Here is a 14,485-nt window from a genome sequence, read left to right as displayed (position 1 = left end):
AAAAAGTAATCTTTGGCCGGGCTCAGTGGCTCATGCCTATAATTCCAGCACATTGGGAGGCCAAGGTGGGAGGATCACTTGGTGTCAGGAGTTCATGACCAGCCTAGTCAACATAGAGATCCTGTTTCTACCAAATATAAAAATAAAAAATTAGCCAGATTTGGTGGTACATTCTTGTAGTCCTCGCTACTCGGGAGGCTAAGGCGGGAGGATTGCTAGAGCCCAGGAGGTCAAGTTTACAGTGAGCTATGATAGTGCCACTACACCACAACCTGGGTGACAGAGTGAGACCTTGTTGATTAGATTGATGAAAGAGAGAGTGAGAGAGAGAGACAGAGAGAGAGAGAGAGAGAGAGAGAGACGGGGTTTAGTAGAGACGGGGTTTCACCATGTTGCCCAGGCTGGTCTCAAACTCCTGAGCTTTAATTGAAGTACGGCATACCTCCAAAAAAGTGCACAAACCATAGGCTTATAGCCTGATGAATTTTCATAAAGTAAATATACCCCATGTAACTACCAACCAGATTAAGAAATTGGAACACTCTCAAGTTCTCTAGGAGGCCCCCTTCATGCTCCTTCCCAGTATCACTCCCTCTTTTCCTCAAAGGTAAACTCTAACCCCAAATATTAGTTTTGCTTTTACAAAAAAACCTTTATGTAAATAGAGTATCATAGTATTTACTCTTCTGTCTGGCATCTTTTGCTCAATACCATGTTTCCGAAATTTGTCCGTTATTGGATGTAGCAGTAATTCCTTCATAGCTATATAACAATTCGTCATATGACTATGCCACAATTTATCTACCCTACAATTTAGGTTATTTCTAATCTTTGACAGTGATACTTAGTGCTGCTGTGAGAAACACACTCACCCGTCCAAACCCAAAGAATGGACTTAGAGGCACAAAGAACAGCAAAAGTGAGACTTTAATAATGGTCTTACAAGATCAGATGTCTGGTAGGCAGGCACGTCCAGGGCAGTCACGACAGGTAATTTATCTGGGTAGGAAGCATCCAGCAAGGGAGAAAGATGTAGCCTGGGAGACTAGGCCAGTCTCTGCTTTACACGTTTTTCTGCCTGCTTTATATTCGCTGGCAGCTGATTAGATTGCGCCCACAAGATTAAGGGTGGATCTGCCTTCCCTAGTCCACTGACTCAAACATTAATCTCTCTTGGTAACACCCTCACAGACACACCCAGGATCAATACTTTGTATCCTTCAATCCAATCAAGTTGACAAGCAGTATCAACTAGCACAGTAGGAAACTTAGGTCTGTTCTTCTTCTGTGTTCCATCTCTGTTATTTCCTTTTCCTACTGACTTTTTTCTCCTTTAAGATATGGAAGAAATGGAGCCTTCCCTGCCATTTCAGAAATAGTGGTGGCCGGGCACAGTGGATGATGCCTGCAATCCCAGCACTCTGATAGGCCAACGTGGGCAGATCACTTGAGGTCAGGAGTTCAAGACCACCCTGGCCATCACAGCAAAACCCCGTCTGTACTAAAAATAGAAAAAGTAGCTGGGCAAGGTGGCATGTGCCTGTAGTCCCAGCTACTTGGGACAGTAAGGCACAAGAATCACTCCAGCCTGGGAGGCGGAGGTGGCAGTAAGCTGAAGTCACGCCACTGCACTCCAGCCTGGGTGATGAAGTGAGACTCTGTCTCTCAACAAAAAGAAAAAAGAGAAAAAAAGTGGCATCCTCCTCCTCCTCCTCCTCCTCCTCCTCCTCTGCCCCATCTTCCCCCTCTTTTCTTCCTCCCTATGACTGACTGTCTTCAATTTTGACTAAGTGTTAAGAGTATGGTTGTTTCTGCTTACATACCATATGGCAGTGCTCTCAATCTTTTTCAGTAGAAGAAGACGTTTAACATCAAACTATTTACAAGATGATAATTCTACAGTGATATATGTCATTTAAGAAAACACAAGACAGAAAATTACTCTGAATTTAGCAAAACAAACAAGTTCATATTTTGTTAATCTTAATATAGCCTTTACATACTTTTAAGGAATGATAATAGATATGTATGGTATAGATAACTTATTCACTGTAGAGTCAATGCTGAGAATTTTAGAAATTCCTAGTAATAACATGGAAAACCCACACAGATTCTTGTACCATAGGCTGAGAATTACTAAAAGCAAGTCTTATAATAGTTCTCTAGCCCTGCCTTTATTTCTTCACATAAGCAACAGGATTCTGAGTTATGAAGCAAAATATTAGGAAGAAGAAGAAAGGAGGAAAGAATCTACATGTTTTTTCCAACTTTGAGACTTTTGGGTACTGTATCAGAAATTATGATGATATAATCTTACAACAGCCAGTAATGACTACTAACAGTCAAAAGAATTCCCATCATTTAGACCATTAATGAATGCTAATACATACAAAAATATAGGCAAATGATTGTAAGTATCAGTCTCCACAATCATGATGGTCACATCCACACATACCCACATACACAGTTCTCTACATAGTAGAGCATGTAACCAGTGGAATAACAGACTCAGCCACATAATGAAACTGACCACAATGATTCAAATACAGTTAATTTGTTCTGCTAGATGTGCCTATAAATCCCTAACTCAAGTACATAAATGTCAAATTATCTCTAACTTGACACAAGCTGAATAAACCATGATGAAGTATAAAGGGCATCACCTGGATTGATTTACTGTTCAGGCCGTTTCATTGGAAAGGATCTAAATACCACCCAACTGAGCAGACTACTAATAATACAACTATTTTCTACAACATAAACAAAGGGATATATACACACATAGCCCTTTTTTTCTAACACCTTACTCAAATTTATTATGAATCTGTTTTCCTCAAGTTTTATCTGGTTAGTACATTTTGCAAGTTTAATAAAAGAAACAGTACTCTGACTCTAACACCAAACATTAGTTCTCTAAGAAGTATTAGAATAAACACATTCTGACAAAGTCATTAAAATTCTGCCTTAAATGAATCTGGTATAATACTCCAAGTGTAACAACAGGTTTGACTTGTTTCCTGAAAAATTTCCTCTTATTCTCAGAATCAATGGCTGCCCTGAACAGGTTTAAGATCACCCTTAACACCCACTGCACAGTCAAGGAGTGCAATCCGACCTGGATCTGAGTGCTAGCTCTCCTACAATCTAACCACATTTGAATAAGGTCACAATTATTCAGGCTACTCACGTTCAACAGCATCAAATGCAACATTCACCATGATACTGTCAACGAAGAAATTTTAGCAGGATCCACTTTTTCGGTCAATCAACAAATATTTATGAGCAAGGAATTGCATTACAGAGTGAAGTCACAACTTCCATGAACATTCAGTTCCAAAGTTGACAGGCAAGGTGAAAATCAACATATCAAATTACCCTAGACTATCCCTTTTACCACCCAGAGAGTACCATACACTCAGTTTTCCATATGCAACTTGAGGAGCTCGAAGTTAGATAAAAGGAAGGAAGAAAGGCAAAAGCAATATGCACGTCTTAGGACAACTCATCCTTTAAGAATTCATTAAATTCTTCGCAAATAGGACATTTATAAAGTCTTCTAATGGAATTCTGATTGCCTATAGAGTTTACTACATTGTTTTAATATTAAGAATCTATCATCTTAATACAAATTCATGGATTTGTTTAACACAAGATGGGGTAGAAGGGAAGTAGCAACTTGGAAAGGGCTGAGTGTGTTAGATATATCCAGTCTGCAGAATGGGAATTTACTGTATAGCATTAACATGTAAAATGTTAACTTTAAGAATGAATATAGTTGCATTTCACTGATTCAGATATCTACAGAGCATTTATTATGTGCCAACCATGAAAAAAATTCAGCTGCTGCTCTCAAGGAGTTTATAGTCTAGTGATGAGAGACAATCACCAAGTAACACAGCAGAATGATGTACACGAAGTCCGGTGGTCCAGAAAGGAAGAATTTCCCAAGTCGGCCTGAAGCAGGCAGAAAAGGCTTCAAACGGAAACAGATCAGAAGAAAAAGCAATGAAGGAGAAGATATCCTAGGCAGGAAAATGTGTATACAATTTAAAATTAAGAAGATACGAGAATATGGTATGTTTAACTGGTCTTCATGGGCTGGAAGTAATGGTAAATGTTTCCTAATATTTCATCCATAAGAAAAAATTAAGCTGCTGGGATTCCAGTGAGATTTTATAGTAACTAATAGGAGATGCACAATAATCTGTATCTGCCTACGGTTCTGTTCTGTTTCTTAATGTTCTGTTTCCTAATGTAGCCACTTGTAAAAGAGAACTAATTGTGGATAAGGAGAGCAATTTCAGGAGAAGAAATATTTACTTGCAACTTCTGCTTCAGCTTTTAAGACTCTCAAATGTGAATATTCTTGACTGCCTCGGAAATGACCTATGGCCCTAATGCTTCAGAGTCAAGGCTTCAGAGTCATATAAAGCAGATTTGCACCCCGGCTCTGCCATTTCCTAGCTGGATATTCTTGGGAAGGTTACTTCAACTTCCTAAGCTTCAATTTCCTCATCTACAAAATAAAAGGTAAAACATGAGTGACCTCAGCCCTGTTTACGAGGAGATGGCCAACTATAAGCCAGAAAGCCTGCCCTCAGCCGACAAGCACTGTGATGAGCGATAGGAATACAAAGGAAAATAAGAGCCAGAGTCAAAGACAGAGAGAAGTGCAACCACATCAGCGCTGTAATTATTGGAGGTGCTCTACACAGGCGACCACGGGAGTAGTTCCAAAAGCAGGAGCCCGTAGGATGTGAGAGAGTCAGAAAAAGCTTCATGAAAGGGGTAACCTTTTACACATACTGACAAGAGGCCCAGAAAGATAAATGGCATGTCCCCAGCCACCCAGAAACTGTAAGACATAGCCTGCTTTTTAGACCTCAGCCCAGATTTCTTTCCTTACTAAAGGTATTTGCTATTAGTAATTTTCTACGACTAGTTGTTAGATCATGGGTCATGGATGACATTTGTTTTTGCATAGAAAAAGAAAAAAAAAGCAACATACAGAAAGAGCACAGGACAATAAACAACAACAGGGAATGAAGATTCAGGAGACCTGAGGGCATATACCAGTTCTGCCACCAAAGAAGCTGTGACATCAGGCAAGTCATTCACTTGCTTTCAGCCCTAACTTATTTGGGTACTTTAAAAGTATTAGCTATGTATGTATATACATTTAAGGAAAACAGTATTTCAAACAAAATCTTCCCTGGAAGCTCATAATGTAAAGAGGAAAATAAAGTTGAGCTGGTCTGGATGAGGACTAAATGGAACCCTAGAGCCCTGCCCAAATAACTCTCTCATGCGGGGGTGGTGGGGGGTAGAGAAGAGAGTCCATAGGTCACTCAATATAATACTGAAAACCATTGGAGTAGATCAGTGGCTGCCACACTCGCTCTTCAATTTCATGGATCAGAAAAAGCTCAAAAAAGATTTTAAAGGGGTGAAATGGGTTTTTACTTTGCCAAATAATAAGACTTTTTAAAAATTATCAGTATTATTTCGTAAATGAAAGGATATTTTAACACCAAAAAAGTAGGAAGAACAAAATATCAAATGAATAAAGTTAGCTTTGCTTTATGAAACTACTGTTCGGTCAGAGAAAAAGTCATTGAAGACCAGTAGATTAGAGTCAGTCCAGGGCATCTCTCAAGTCTATTAGAGTTTTTCAAGGTTTTTTTTTTTTTGGTCTGTTTGTTTTGTTTGAGACAGAGTCTCACTCTGTCACCCAGGTTGGACTGCAGTGGCATGATCTCGGCTTACTGCAGCCTCCACCTCCCAGGTTAAAGTGATCCTCCCACCTCAGCCTCCCAAGTATGCTGGGATTACAGACGCATACCACCACGCCCCGCTAATCTCTGTATTTTTAGTAGAGATAGGGTTTTGCCATGATGGCCAGGCTGGTCTTGAACCCCTCACCTCAGGTGATCCACCCATCTCGGCCTCCCAAAGTGCTGGGATTATAGGCATGAGCCACCACGCCCAGCCTAGTTTTAAAATTAAATAACTACTACTTCTTCAGACCTCCTATTCTGAGAGCTCTAACTTCAACACTACTTTTCTGTTAGTACAGAGATTACTTTAGGTATTCAAGAAACTGTTACCTAAAACCACTATTTGTTAAGTATAAATAAAAACACAATACAAACCAGAAAATAAAAACAAGTGAAAATGTATAACGTCTATAAAACTTCAATCTCAAAATGTATGGCATCATATTAATTTTCCCCACACCTAAAAACTACGAACTATAATTATCATTTTTAATACAGGCAAAGCAACTTTTAACTATTTTAAGTATTTGAGCTCTTTCCTACTCTTTGCTCCTTCATAGTCAGTGTTCAATTTCATCAGACTCAGACTTTTGTTTAATAAATCACACTTTTGGCCAGGTGCGGTGGCTCATGTCTGTAATCCCAGCACTTTGGGAGGCCGAGGTGGGTGGATCACGGGGTCAGGTGATCAAGACCATCCTGGCTAACACGGTGAAACTCTGTCTCTACTAAAAATACAAAAAATTAGCTGGGCGTGGTGGCGGGCGCCTGTAGTCCCAGCTACTCGGGAGGCTGAGGCAGGAGAATCGCTTGAACCTGGGAAGCGGAGGTTGCAGTGAGCCAAGATCGCACCACTGCACTCCAGCCTGGGTGACAGAGCAAGACTCCATCTTAATAAATAAATAAATAAATAAATAAACAAACAAACAAACAAACAAATAAAAATCACACTTTCTTTTCAAAAGTAGCACAGTACTGAGATATTTCTGAGGATCTATTTCCCCAAGTTTTGGCACTGTTGTTCCTTTTCCTTACATTTCTACAAAATCATTCCAGCGACCAAGGACTCCTACTGGCACTTGCGACCCTCAAAGCAAAAGGAAATTTAGCTAGATAATGAGGTAAAGCTGTATTCCAGGATTATGTAACCTCCCTGAACCCAAAAAGCAATGTGGTCTATTGATCACTGCTACAAGTATTTTTCTGGATCTCAGTTTAAAATCTCTAGGTCATAAGAACATACGACATCTTGTTAGCTAAAGTAAAAACAATTCTATTGTGCAGTTCAAAGATTTCTCTGCTAAAGAAAGTTTTGATACCCAAAAGACCTATATTTCCCAAACCACTATTAGGTACCCAGCAAACCTTTGTAACAGTTTCAGCTCCGTATTTATCTTCCATTTCCAATTCTGCACATAACACAATCTAGGCAGAACTTAGATCTATCTTTTAACAAAAAGTCGTACAGATTCCTGAGAGGTCCATTCCAACTTTAGTTTATCCTACTCACACTTTAAAGCAATTTTTCTTAGAAATACTTTCAATATGCCAGAGAAGAGATTACCAGTAATCATCATTTCTAAAATTGAAAATTCACATTATCATTAAGTTTTCTCTTTTCTGGGAAATAAAGATAATTCCATTAAACTTCACTCACACTCCCCCCCACCACACACACACACACACACACACACACACACACAAATACTGTGTCCTTTATATCCTTCCTTGTATAATAAAATGATGTTTGCTGCACAAAACACAAAACAAGGTAGAAAGACAGCTATGTGAGTCCTCCCTTTCTTACACTTTCAGCAGTGATTGCTTAAAATAGCTATAAACAGCTATGACTACATTTCCTGGTAAATTAAGTCTGCAAGTACCACCTTCTTTGACCATTAAAATACCTTCTGGATATCTTGTAGGTTCAGGGATCAAAGGGATGCTCTAGCTGGAATCTGACTGAAGTGATTCAGAAGGCAACATCCTAAGTAACACAATGATTAGGTTTACATAAGAGGATCAACGAGAAGACAAAGTTTACTCAAAAACTAAGTCACATCTGTCATTTGAAGCACACACACTGAGAGAAACCTGATAATTTACATCATATTTCTCCTTACATATCACAGAAATTTGTGCCATCGTCCCTTTACCAAGTGTTTCCAAATAATATCTTCTGGGTCTGCTTCCAAAAGGCACCTCAAAAGCCATGAGAGCCTTCATCCCCTGTCAATTTCATTTGAAAGGAAGCTAGGTGCAAAAGGTTGGTTTGAGCTCATTCCTTGGGCTCTGTCAGTCAGCCTGAACCTGTCATTGCTGGCAGTCCTCAGTGTCTTAAGGAATGTTTGAGTCCTGGCTGCAAACCAGCCACTGATCCCTCTGGTAATATCACTCTTACAAAAGGGCTGCCATCTCTGAGCACTCAGACAAGGGCTGTGAAATGGAGGTAGCTAAACTATTCAGAGCAATAATAAAACACAGCCTCTGTCTATTTAAAGCTCCTGGCTGAGCTGCAAAGCCATGTCAGCTCTTCTTTCTGTTTAGTCCGATCCTTAGTGGTTATACAGAAATGAGACCTTCTCTTGACAAGAAAAATCTTCCTTTTTCAGATGTCAGGAAATAAACACACAGGACAAACACGGAAGGGGAGTGGGAAATGGAAGAGAGAGTCTGGCGTAAGGAGTTCACTTCAGAGATCAGTCCCCAGTGAAAATGCCTGATTCTCACGACTTTACCATTTTTTCATTTCCCCAGCAGACACAGTATTAAAACCAAATATACACATCAATTTATGGGGGAATAAAAGAAGAGGTTTCCAGGAGGATAGCTCAAGGGTGAGAGCAATTTCTTACAGCTTTAACCACCATGGAAAGAAAAAAAAATTGAGCATACAGCATCAGTAAGTATAAAAAATAAACCATATTTAGTGATATATACAAATATGCATGAATAAAAACAAAGGAAACACAGTAACAGGGCTTTCTTTGGCTCTAGATTATATCTTTCATCTTACATTTATATATGAAGAAATGAGAGCTTCTTAGTGAAATAAAATAGGTTTATTTTTATGCTAAGCATGCAATATTCATAAATATCAAATGCTTTTATTAGATTTAAGATTTTCTTCTTAAATTTCAATCCTTCCCACTACAGCCTCTGAGATCTAGTGTCCCTGCCATGGTGGTTTACGCTTGCACTTTAAAGCATATGCAGAAGCCACCACCTTAGTTAGCAGTCAGGCTGCACACACTGGAGCTCTCGTTTTCGGGCACCTTTGAAGACAGAGTGATATTTAATACTGAATATAAGCAGTCTTTTCATCTTACACTGTAGAATAATTGCTTCCCACTTCAGAACTATAGCATGAGTTATCATCTCTGACTTGCTCTCTAAGTGCTATGGCCAGCATGGAAAAAAAAATGACAAAGAATATTAAGGGCCTCCTCAAGGGAGTTGGAGCTTTGCTAACTGCCAAGAGGAAATCATGGCTAGTCAGAAACTGCACAATGAGATACAGCATGAGAAATGACATACGTTTTTGGGCCCTAGTTCTAGGAAATCATTTCTACTAAATGTCCTCAGAATGCAGAAGCTGAACACTTCTCAGTGACAAACACATTATATAAAAATCATAGCTGCATGTGGATGGTGTTTATAATTATACATACATACTTGAGGAAAACTGTACATATGTATTTGCTGAAAAGTATCAGCTACAGACTATAGTAAAAGTGGGAGATATGGAATGCTTTTCCCCTAGATTCTAAGAGCTGAACTGATGCTTTCAGAGTTACCTGTTATCAGGTTGGGTTCACACGGGCTGTCTACCTGAACATGATACAGATGAAAATTCTATCAGGCCTGGCCCACAGAGTCAACTGCCTTTTGAATTTAATAGACACAAAATATAATGGGAAAAAGTGGTGGAGTAAACGAGGCAAACTCAGTAACAAATTATCTTAGGTATTTTTCAGCCTGCACCAGAGAGGAAACAGATGAATACAAGAAAGTGAATAGAAGGCCGCATGGGCTTGACTACAACCAGAATATCATGATATACAAATGATATATAAAATCCATATTGAAAAGAAGAGGATTTAAATTCCATTTTAACATTACAAGCATTGTTCTTGCCAAAATATAAAATGCTTTTATCAATTCTACCTTAATAGAGCTTGGAAAAACAAATGTATATAAACCCTTACCTTTGCTTGCCTCTTGTTGGCTTCTCTTCTGGCTTCCCTTTCTTTCAGTCTTTTCTCCTGGAGACAAGGAAGAGGAGAAAAATTAGCAGCATATAATTGGGTATAAAACAGAGTACATATTCATTACAGTTTTATTCCCTAAAGCTAACTAATATGTGACATTCATTTTTCAACAAATATTTACTGACTATGGGATTGGCACAGGTATTCATGAATCATTAAGAATGTGTCAGACAGATCTGAAATCAAATCCCAGTTCTATCATTTACTCTGGCTATGCAATGGTTAGTACTGACTTTCAAATAAAACACACACTAACAGGACAGGTAAAACATAATGTACGATTATACAAGAGACACATCCTAGTGATTACTTGGAGGTTCCAGAAACCAAGTTCAGTGGAAGGAAATGCAAAGGAGAAAAAAGAAAAACTCAGAAAGCTTTTGGCTTGCTTATTATCAAAGAGCTTCTTTAGAAAATGACCGCTCTCAAACCTGGGTCTTCATGTGCCAAATCTAGTGCTTTTTTGCGATACATTCTAATAAAAATAAAAATGTTAATATCTGGGGGTTAAACATTAACAGATGTGACTTTAAAAACAGAAGAAAATAATAACTAGTATGATTTTAGCAAGCAGCCAATTAATGCAATAGTGACTATCAAACTTTATCCCTGAATTGGTTCTCTAATGAGATTATAAGAGATGTTCTGCCACTAAATTAGAATAACCTCAATGCTTCCCCAAGTTGTGGGGAAAAATAAGTTAATGGATGGCAGTTTCTAAACAATTTGTTCCTAAATTAAGTTGGCACCAATCACAGGCTTTCTTTGAGCATTAGTAGACTACAAAATACATGAAAGAAGCAAAACAAGATTAAAGAAAAAATGTGATATAACTGATCATAATTAACACTTCATTTGAGCTGGCTTTAGCTTGTGGATACATGTATTTGTAACTTTATCTCCCTTCTCTTCCCACACCACCCTCCATGCAGAGTTTTCCTGTGTTAGACACTACAATGAAACATAACTATATTTCATGTTATTCTACGAAGACTGCAATGACTTGAGCGTTTTGCTGCGTACACTAATGTTAAGACTACAGCTATATAAAATATCAAGTAACTGCAGAGAGGAATAAAATTGTACTTTCATAAAAATTTATTTGTCCATTAGCACATTACTATGTTATTTTCTTACGAACAGAAATAGCTCAGAATTATTAAGTATCAACAATGTGCTAGGCATTTCATATAACAATTTGGTTTTTTATCTTTTTAAACCTATGTAACAGAACTTATAAGGTATTACTATTCCTATTCTGTAGATGAAAAATGGAAGATCAAAGTAACTAAGTAACTTGACTGATGTCACACATAGTAAGTGACGGACTTGGGATTAAACTGGGCCTGCGGAGCCGAAGTTCTGACTCCCTCAAATCTAGCACATCACTACACTTCATACTCCTCCACTGGAATACTGACTTCACTTTGTAGGTTGGTACGTAGTATTTGTATCCGTATCAGTATGTTTTAGACAAATGTTGCCACTTCCTTTATGATTATAAATAGTCCGCTACCATACAGGTCTTTTCATCCTGATAGCATTTTTTATTTTCCTGACAGCATTTTATAGACATTAATTAATTTTTGTCAGTCTTCTGCGCAGAAGAAACAGGTAACTGATCACATTTAAAAGCCATACAAATTTTTGTTGTAATTATTCAACAACTAGTCTTCTTTCAACACATCAGTGTCTGAAAATGGCACTTCAAAGATGCAAAGAATAAATTCGCTATATTCACATCAGAAAAACCCTTTCTACTCAAGCAAACATAACCATGCTGAGGTTTTCCATTTAGTCATTTTAATCATAGCAGAAAACAATGGACAATTTTCTACTTTTACTGAATTCCAATATTAATTCATTATAGTCACTAAAAGATAGTTTAAATTTCAGCTTTAAATTGGCTATCAGAATTTATATGTGCATGCAAATAAGATAATTTTCCCTTTTAAATTTTCTACCAAAATTTTCAGACAGACAAGAGATATCCAAAGACTTTTACAACATGAAGCAAATGTTACCAAGATATGAAACAAATGCACTAATGACAAATTTTTAATACTGAGTAAAACTAAAAGAAAATAATTTGAAGTGAATCATTAGAAAATGTTTCTTTCTTATCTGAAAAAGCTTTATTAGTACCCTGTCTGAAAAGAGCCAAGAGTAAACATCGAGAGAGAAGCAAAGAACTGAAAGTAGATATACCATAATTCAAAACTTAGAAAATGAATATATTCTTTGTGGGGGTAAGAAAAAAATATTTTAAAGATGGTTTATGACATATGACAAAACAAAGATAAAAGGCTGGAATACAGTCACTTCAAGAGAAAAGTATAAGTGAATTTCATTAGATTCGGTAACTGAAGTCCTCCTCCCCTTTTCATTAGGTGTGGCTCAAATGCTTTAAATCCTTTATTTTTCCTATTTTGTTTTTGAGGACATCCTGGTACCAAAAACTATTTTATGCTACGAAAAAGAAGGCAAAATGTTATCTTTAGTTCTGCCATGCTACAAATGATTAAGTATGAGGGGAGCATGAAATCCAATAATGAAAATCAAATTCACAAGGGACAGAAAAACAGAAAATCAAATTTCAAGGTATAAAATACTCCCTTTATAGATATTATATTTCTTTTGGATTCTCACACACTATAGGTCCTTAGCTTCCAGAAAAGAAAGTACCATGAAATATGAATTTCATGAGCAGTCAGGGCTACGAATTTAAACTTTTTCATTCTAGGGTGATACTTGAAAATTTGTAATTTGAAAGTAAGACTCATTTTTGGAGGTTATGGAAATATAATCCATTTGCATGACTCTCGGGCAACTGTGTCAGTTTGGTAAGGAACTGAGTCCCCAGCTACCACATAAGGAAGAAGGGGACACGTATCTTTACTTCAGTATTAGAATAACCTATTTTTCAAAAAAGAAAACTGGCTTAACAAAAGTGAACAAAAGAAAGATCATGAGAATTGTTAAGTCCCAAAGATATCCCCTGCCTCTAAGAACAAAATTCCAGTAAACCTAAATCCTTGCCAGGAACTTAACACAACAAGGTTCTCTGATCTGTTACCTATTTTACAGAGTTTTGCTTGAACGACATTAAAAAGTGGACTTCTATGAATAAATCTGTAACAACTATAACAAGGATATGAAGACAGAATGAGAAAAACAAATTGATGTGGAAACACTGATTCACTAGTTAAATCCTTTGAATATTTACCCAACCACATGGTAGGCTCTGGATACATATAATGGGCAAAACAGATATAGACCATTGCCCTTTGCAGTTTGTAACTTAATCCTATCAGACTCCCTGATTCCACTGGCAGCAAACTGCTCCCTGCTCCTCAACCCCAATCTCTAACTACTCACCATCAACCTAATACCCAACCCACCTCTCCAACACCATATGGTTTAAAACAAAAAAACAAAAACAAAAACAAAAAAACAAGGCAAGCATGAAAATAGATCAGATTTATGTAATTCTGAATATTTGTCTCATTTTTGATGCTGGATATAGAGCCCAAACACCAAGATATTGAGCTAAATGTCACTAGATGATATAAGCTTGTGAGAGTAAGAACAGAAACCTCCCCAGGCAGACATCTCCAAATGGTAGGCAAAGGTTCTGTAGTAACAGGTTGGCTTCCATTTTAATAATAAACCTGGTTGTGACAGTGGAAGTGCTGAAACTAGAAGGAAAAAGGGTTGTAATGAAAAGGATCTTGTATTCTCTTCTATAAATAAGCTTCATTCACAACATCCATTTTAGAATTAGGCACCAGATGCTGAGTTCCTTGTCCTCAAGATGACACTTCTGATCTTAGTAAAATTTCGTAAGGACCATGTGAGTCAGACCAGTCTCTGGTTCTCTTTCTTTAGACTCTTAAATGGCCATAGCTATGGAAAAATGGATTCGGGCACTAGTGTATGTACACATACAGCTATACAATGAACATTCAGGAAAAAGTGGTATTAGTATAGAGTCTTAAACTATACTACTAACCACAACATTTAATTTATTCTTTTTTTTTTTTTTTTTTTTTTTTTGAGACGGAGTCTTGCTCTGTTTCCCAGGTTGGAGTGCAGTGGCAGGATCTCGACTCACTGCAAGCTCCGCCTCCTGGGTTTATGCCATTCTCCTGCCTCAGCCTCCTGAGTAGCTAGGATTACAGGCACCCGCCACCACGCCCAGCTAATTTTTGTGTTTTTAGTAGAGACAAGGTTTCACCTTGTTAGCCAAGATGGTCCCAATCTCCTGACCTCGTGATCCACCTGCCTCGGCCTCCCAAAGTGCTGGGATTACAGGCGTGAGCCACCACGCTTGGCCTTAATTTATTTTTAATTTATTAGAGCTCAATGATCTTGTTCTGGAAACATGAAAAATTTCCATTATTTGTCATTTCTTCTTCAATACCCTCTACTCTTAGG

General features: G+C 37.8%; 1 protein-coding gene across 1 annotated transcript in view; it reads right to left on the bottom strand.

The window, feature by feature from the left end:
* DDX10 (DEAD-box helicase 10) overlaps positions 1-14,485 on the bottom strand; it is a 274,669-nt gene that overhangs the window by 77,746 nt on the left and 182,438 nt on the right. Inside the window, exon 16 of the mRNA XM_008020770.3 lies at positions 9,986-10,042. Coding sequence (XP_008018961.1) covers positions 9,986-10,042 — 57 coding nt within the window. The remainder of the gene's footprint in view (positions 1-9,985; positions 10,043-14,485) is intronic.

This window comes from Chlorocebus sabaeus, chromosome 1, assembly GCF_047675955.1.
Source record: "Chlorocebus sabaeus isolate Y175 chromosome 1, mChlSab1.0.hap1, whole genome shotgun sequence".
NCBI lineage: Eukaryota > Metazoa > Chordata > Mammalia > Primates > Cercopithecidae > Chlorocebus > Chlorocebus sabaeus.
The sequence above is the reverse complement of the archived record's forward strand: the minus strand, read 5'-3'. Positions and strand labels throughout refer to the sequence as shown.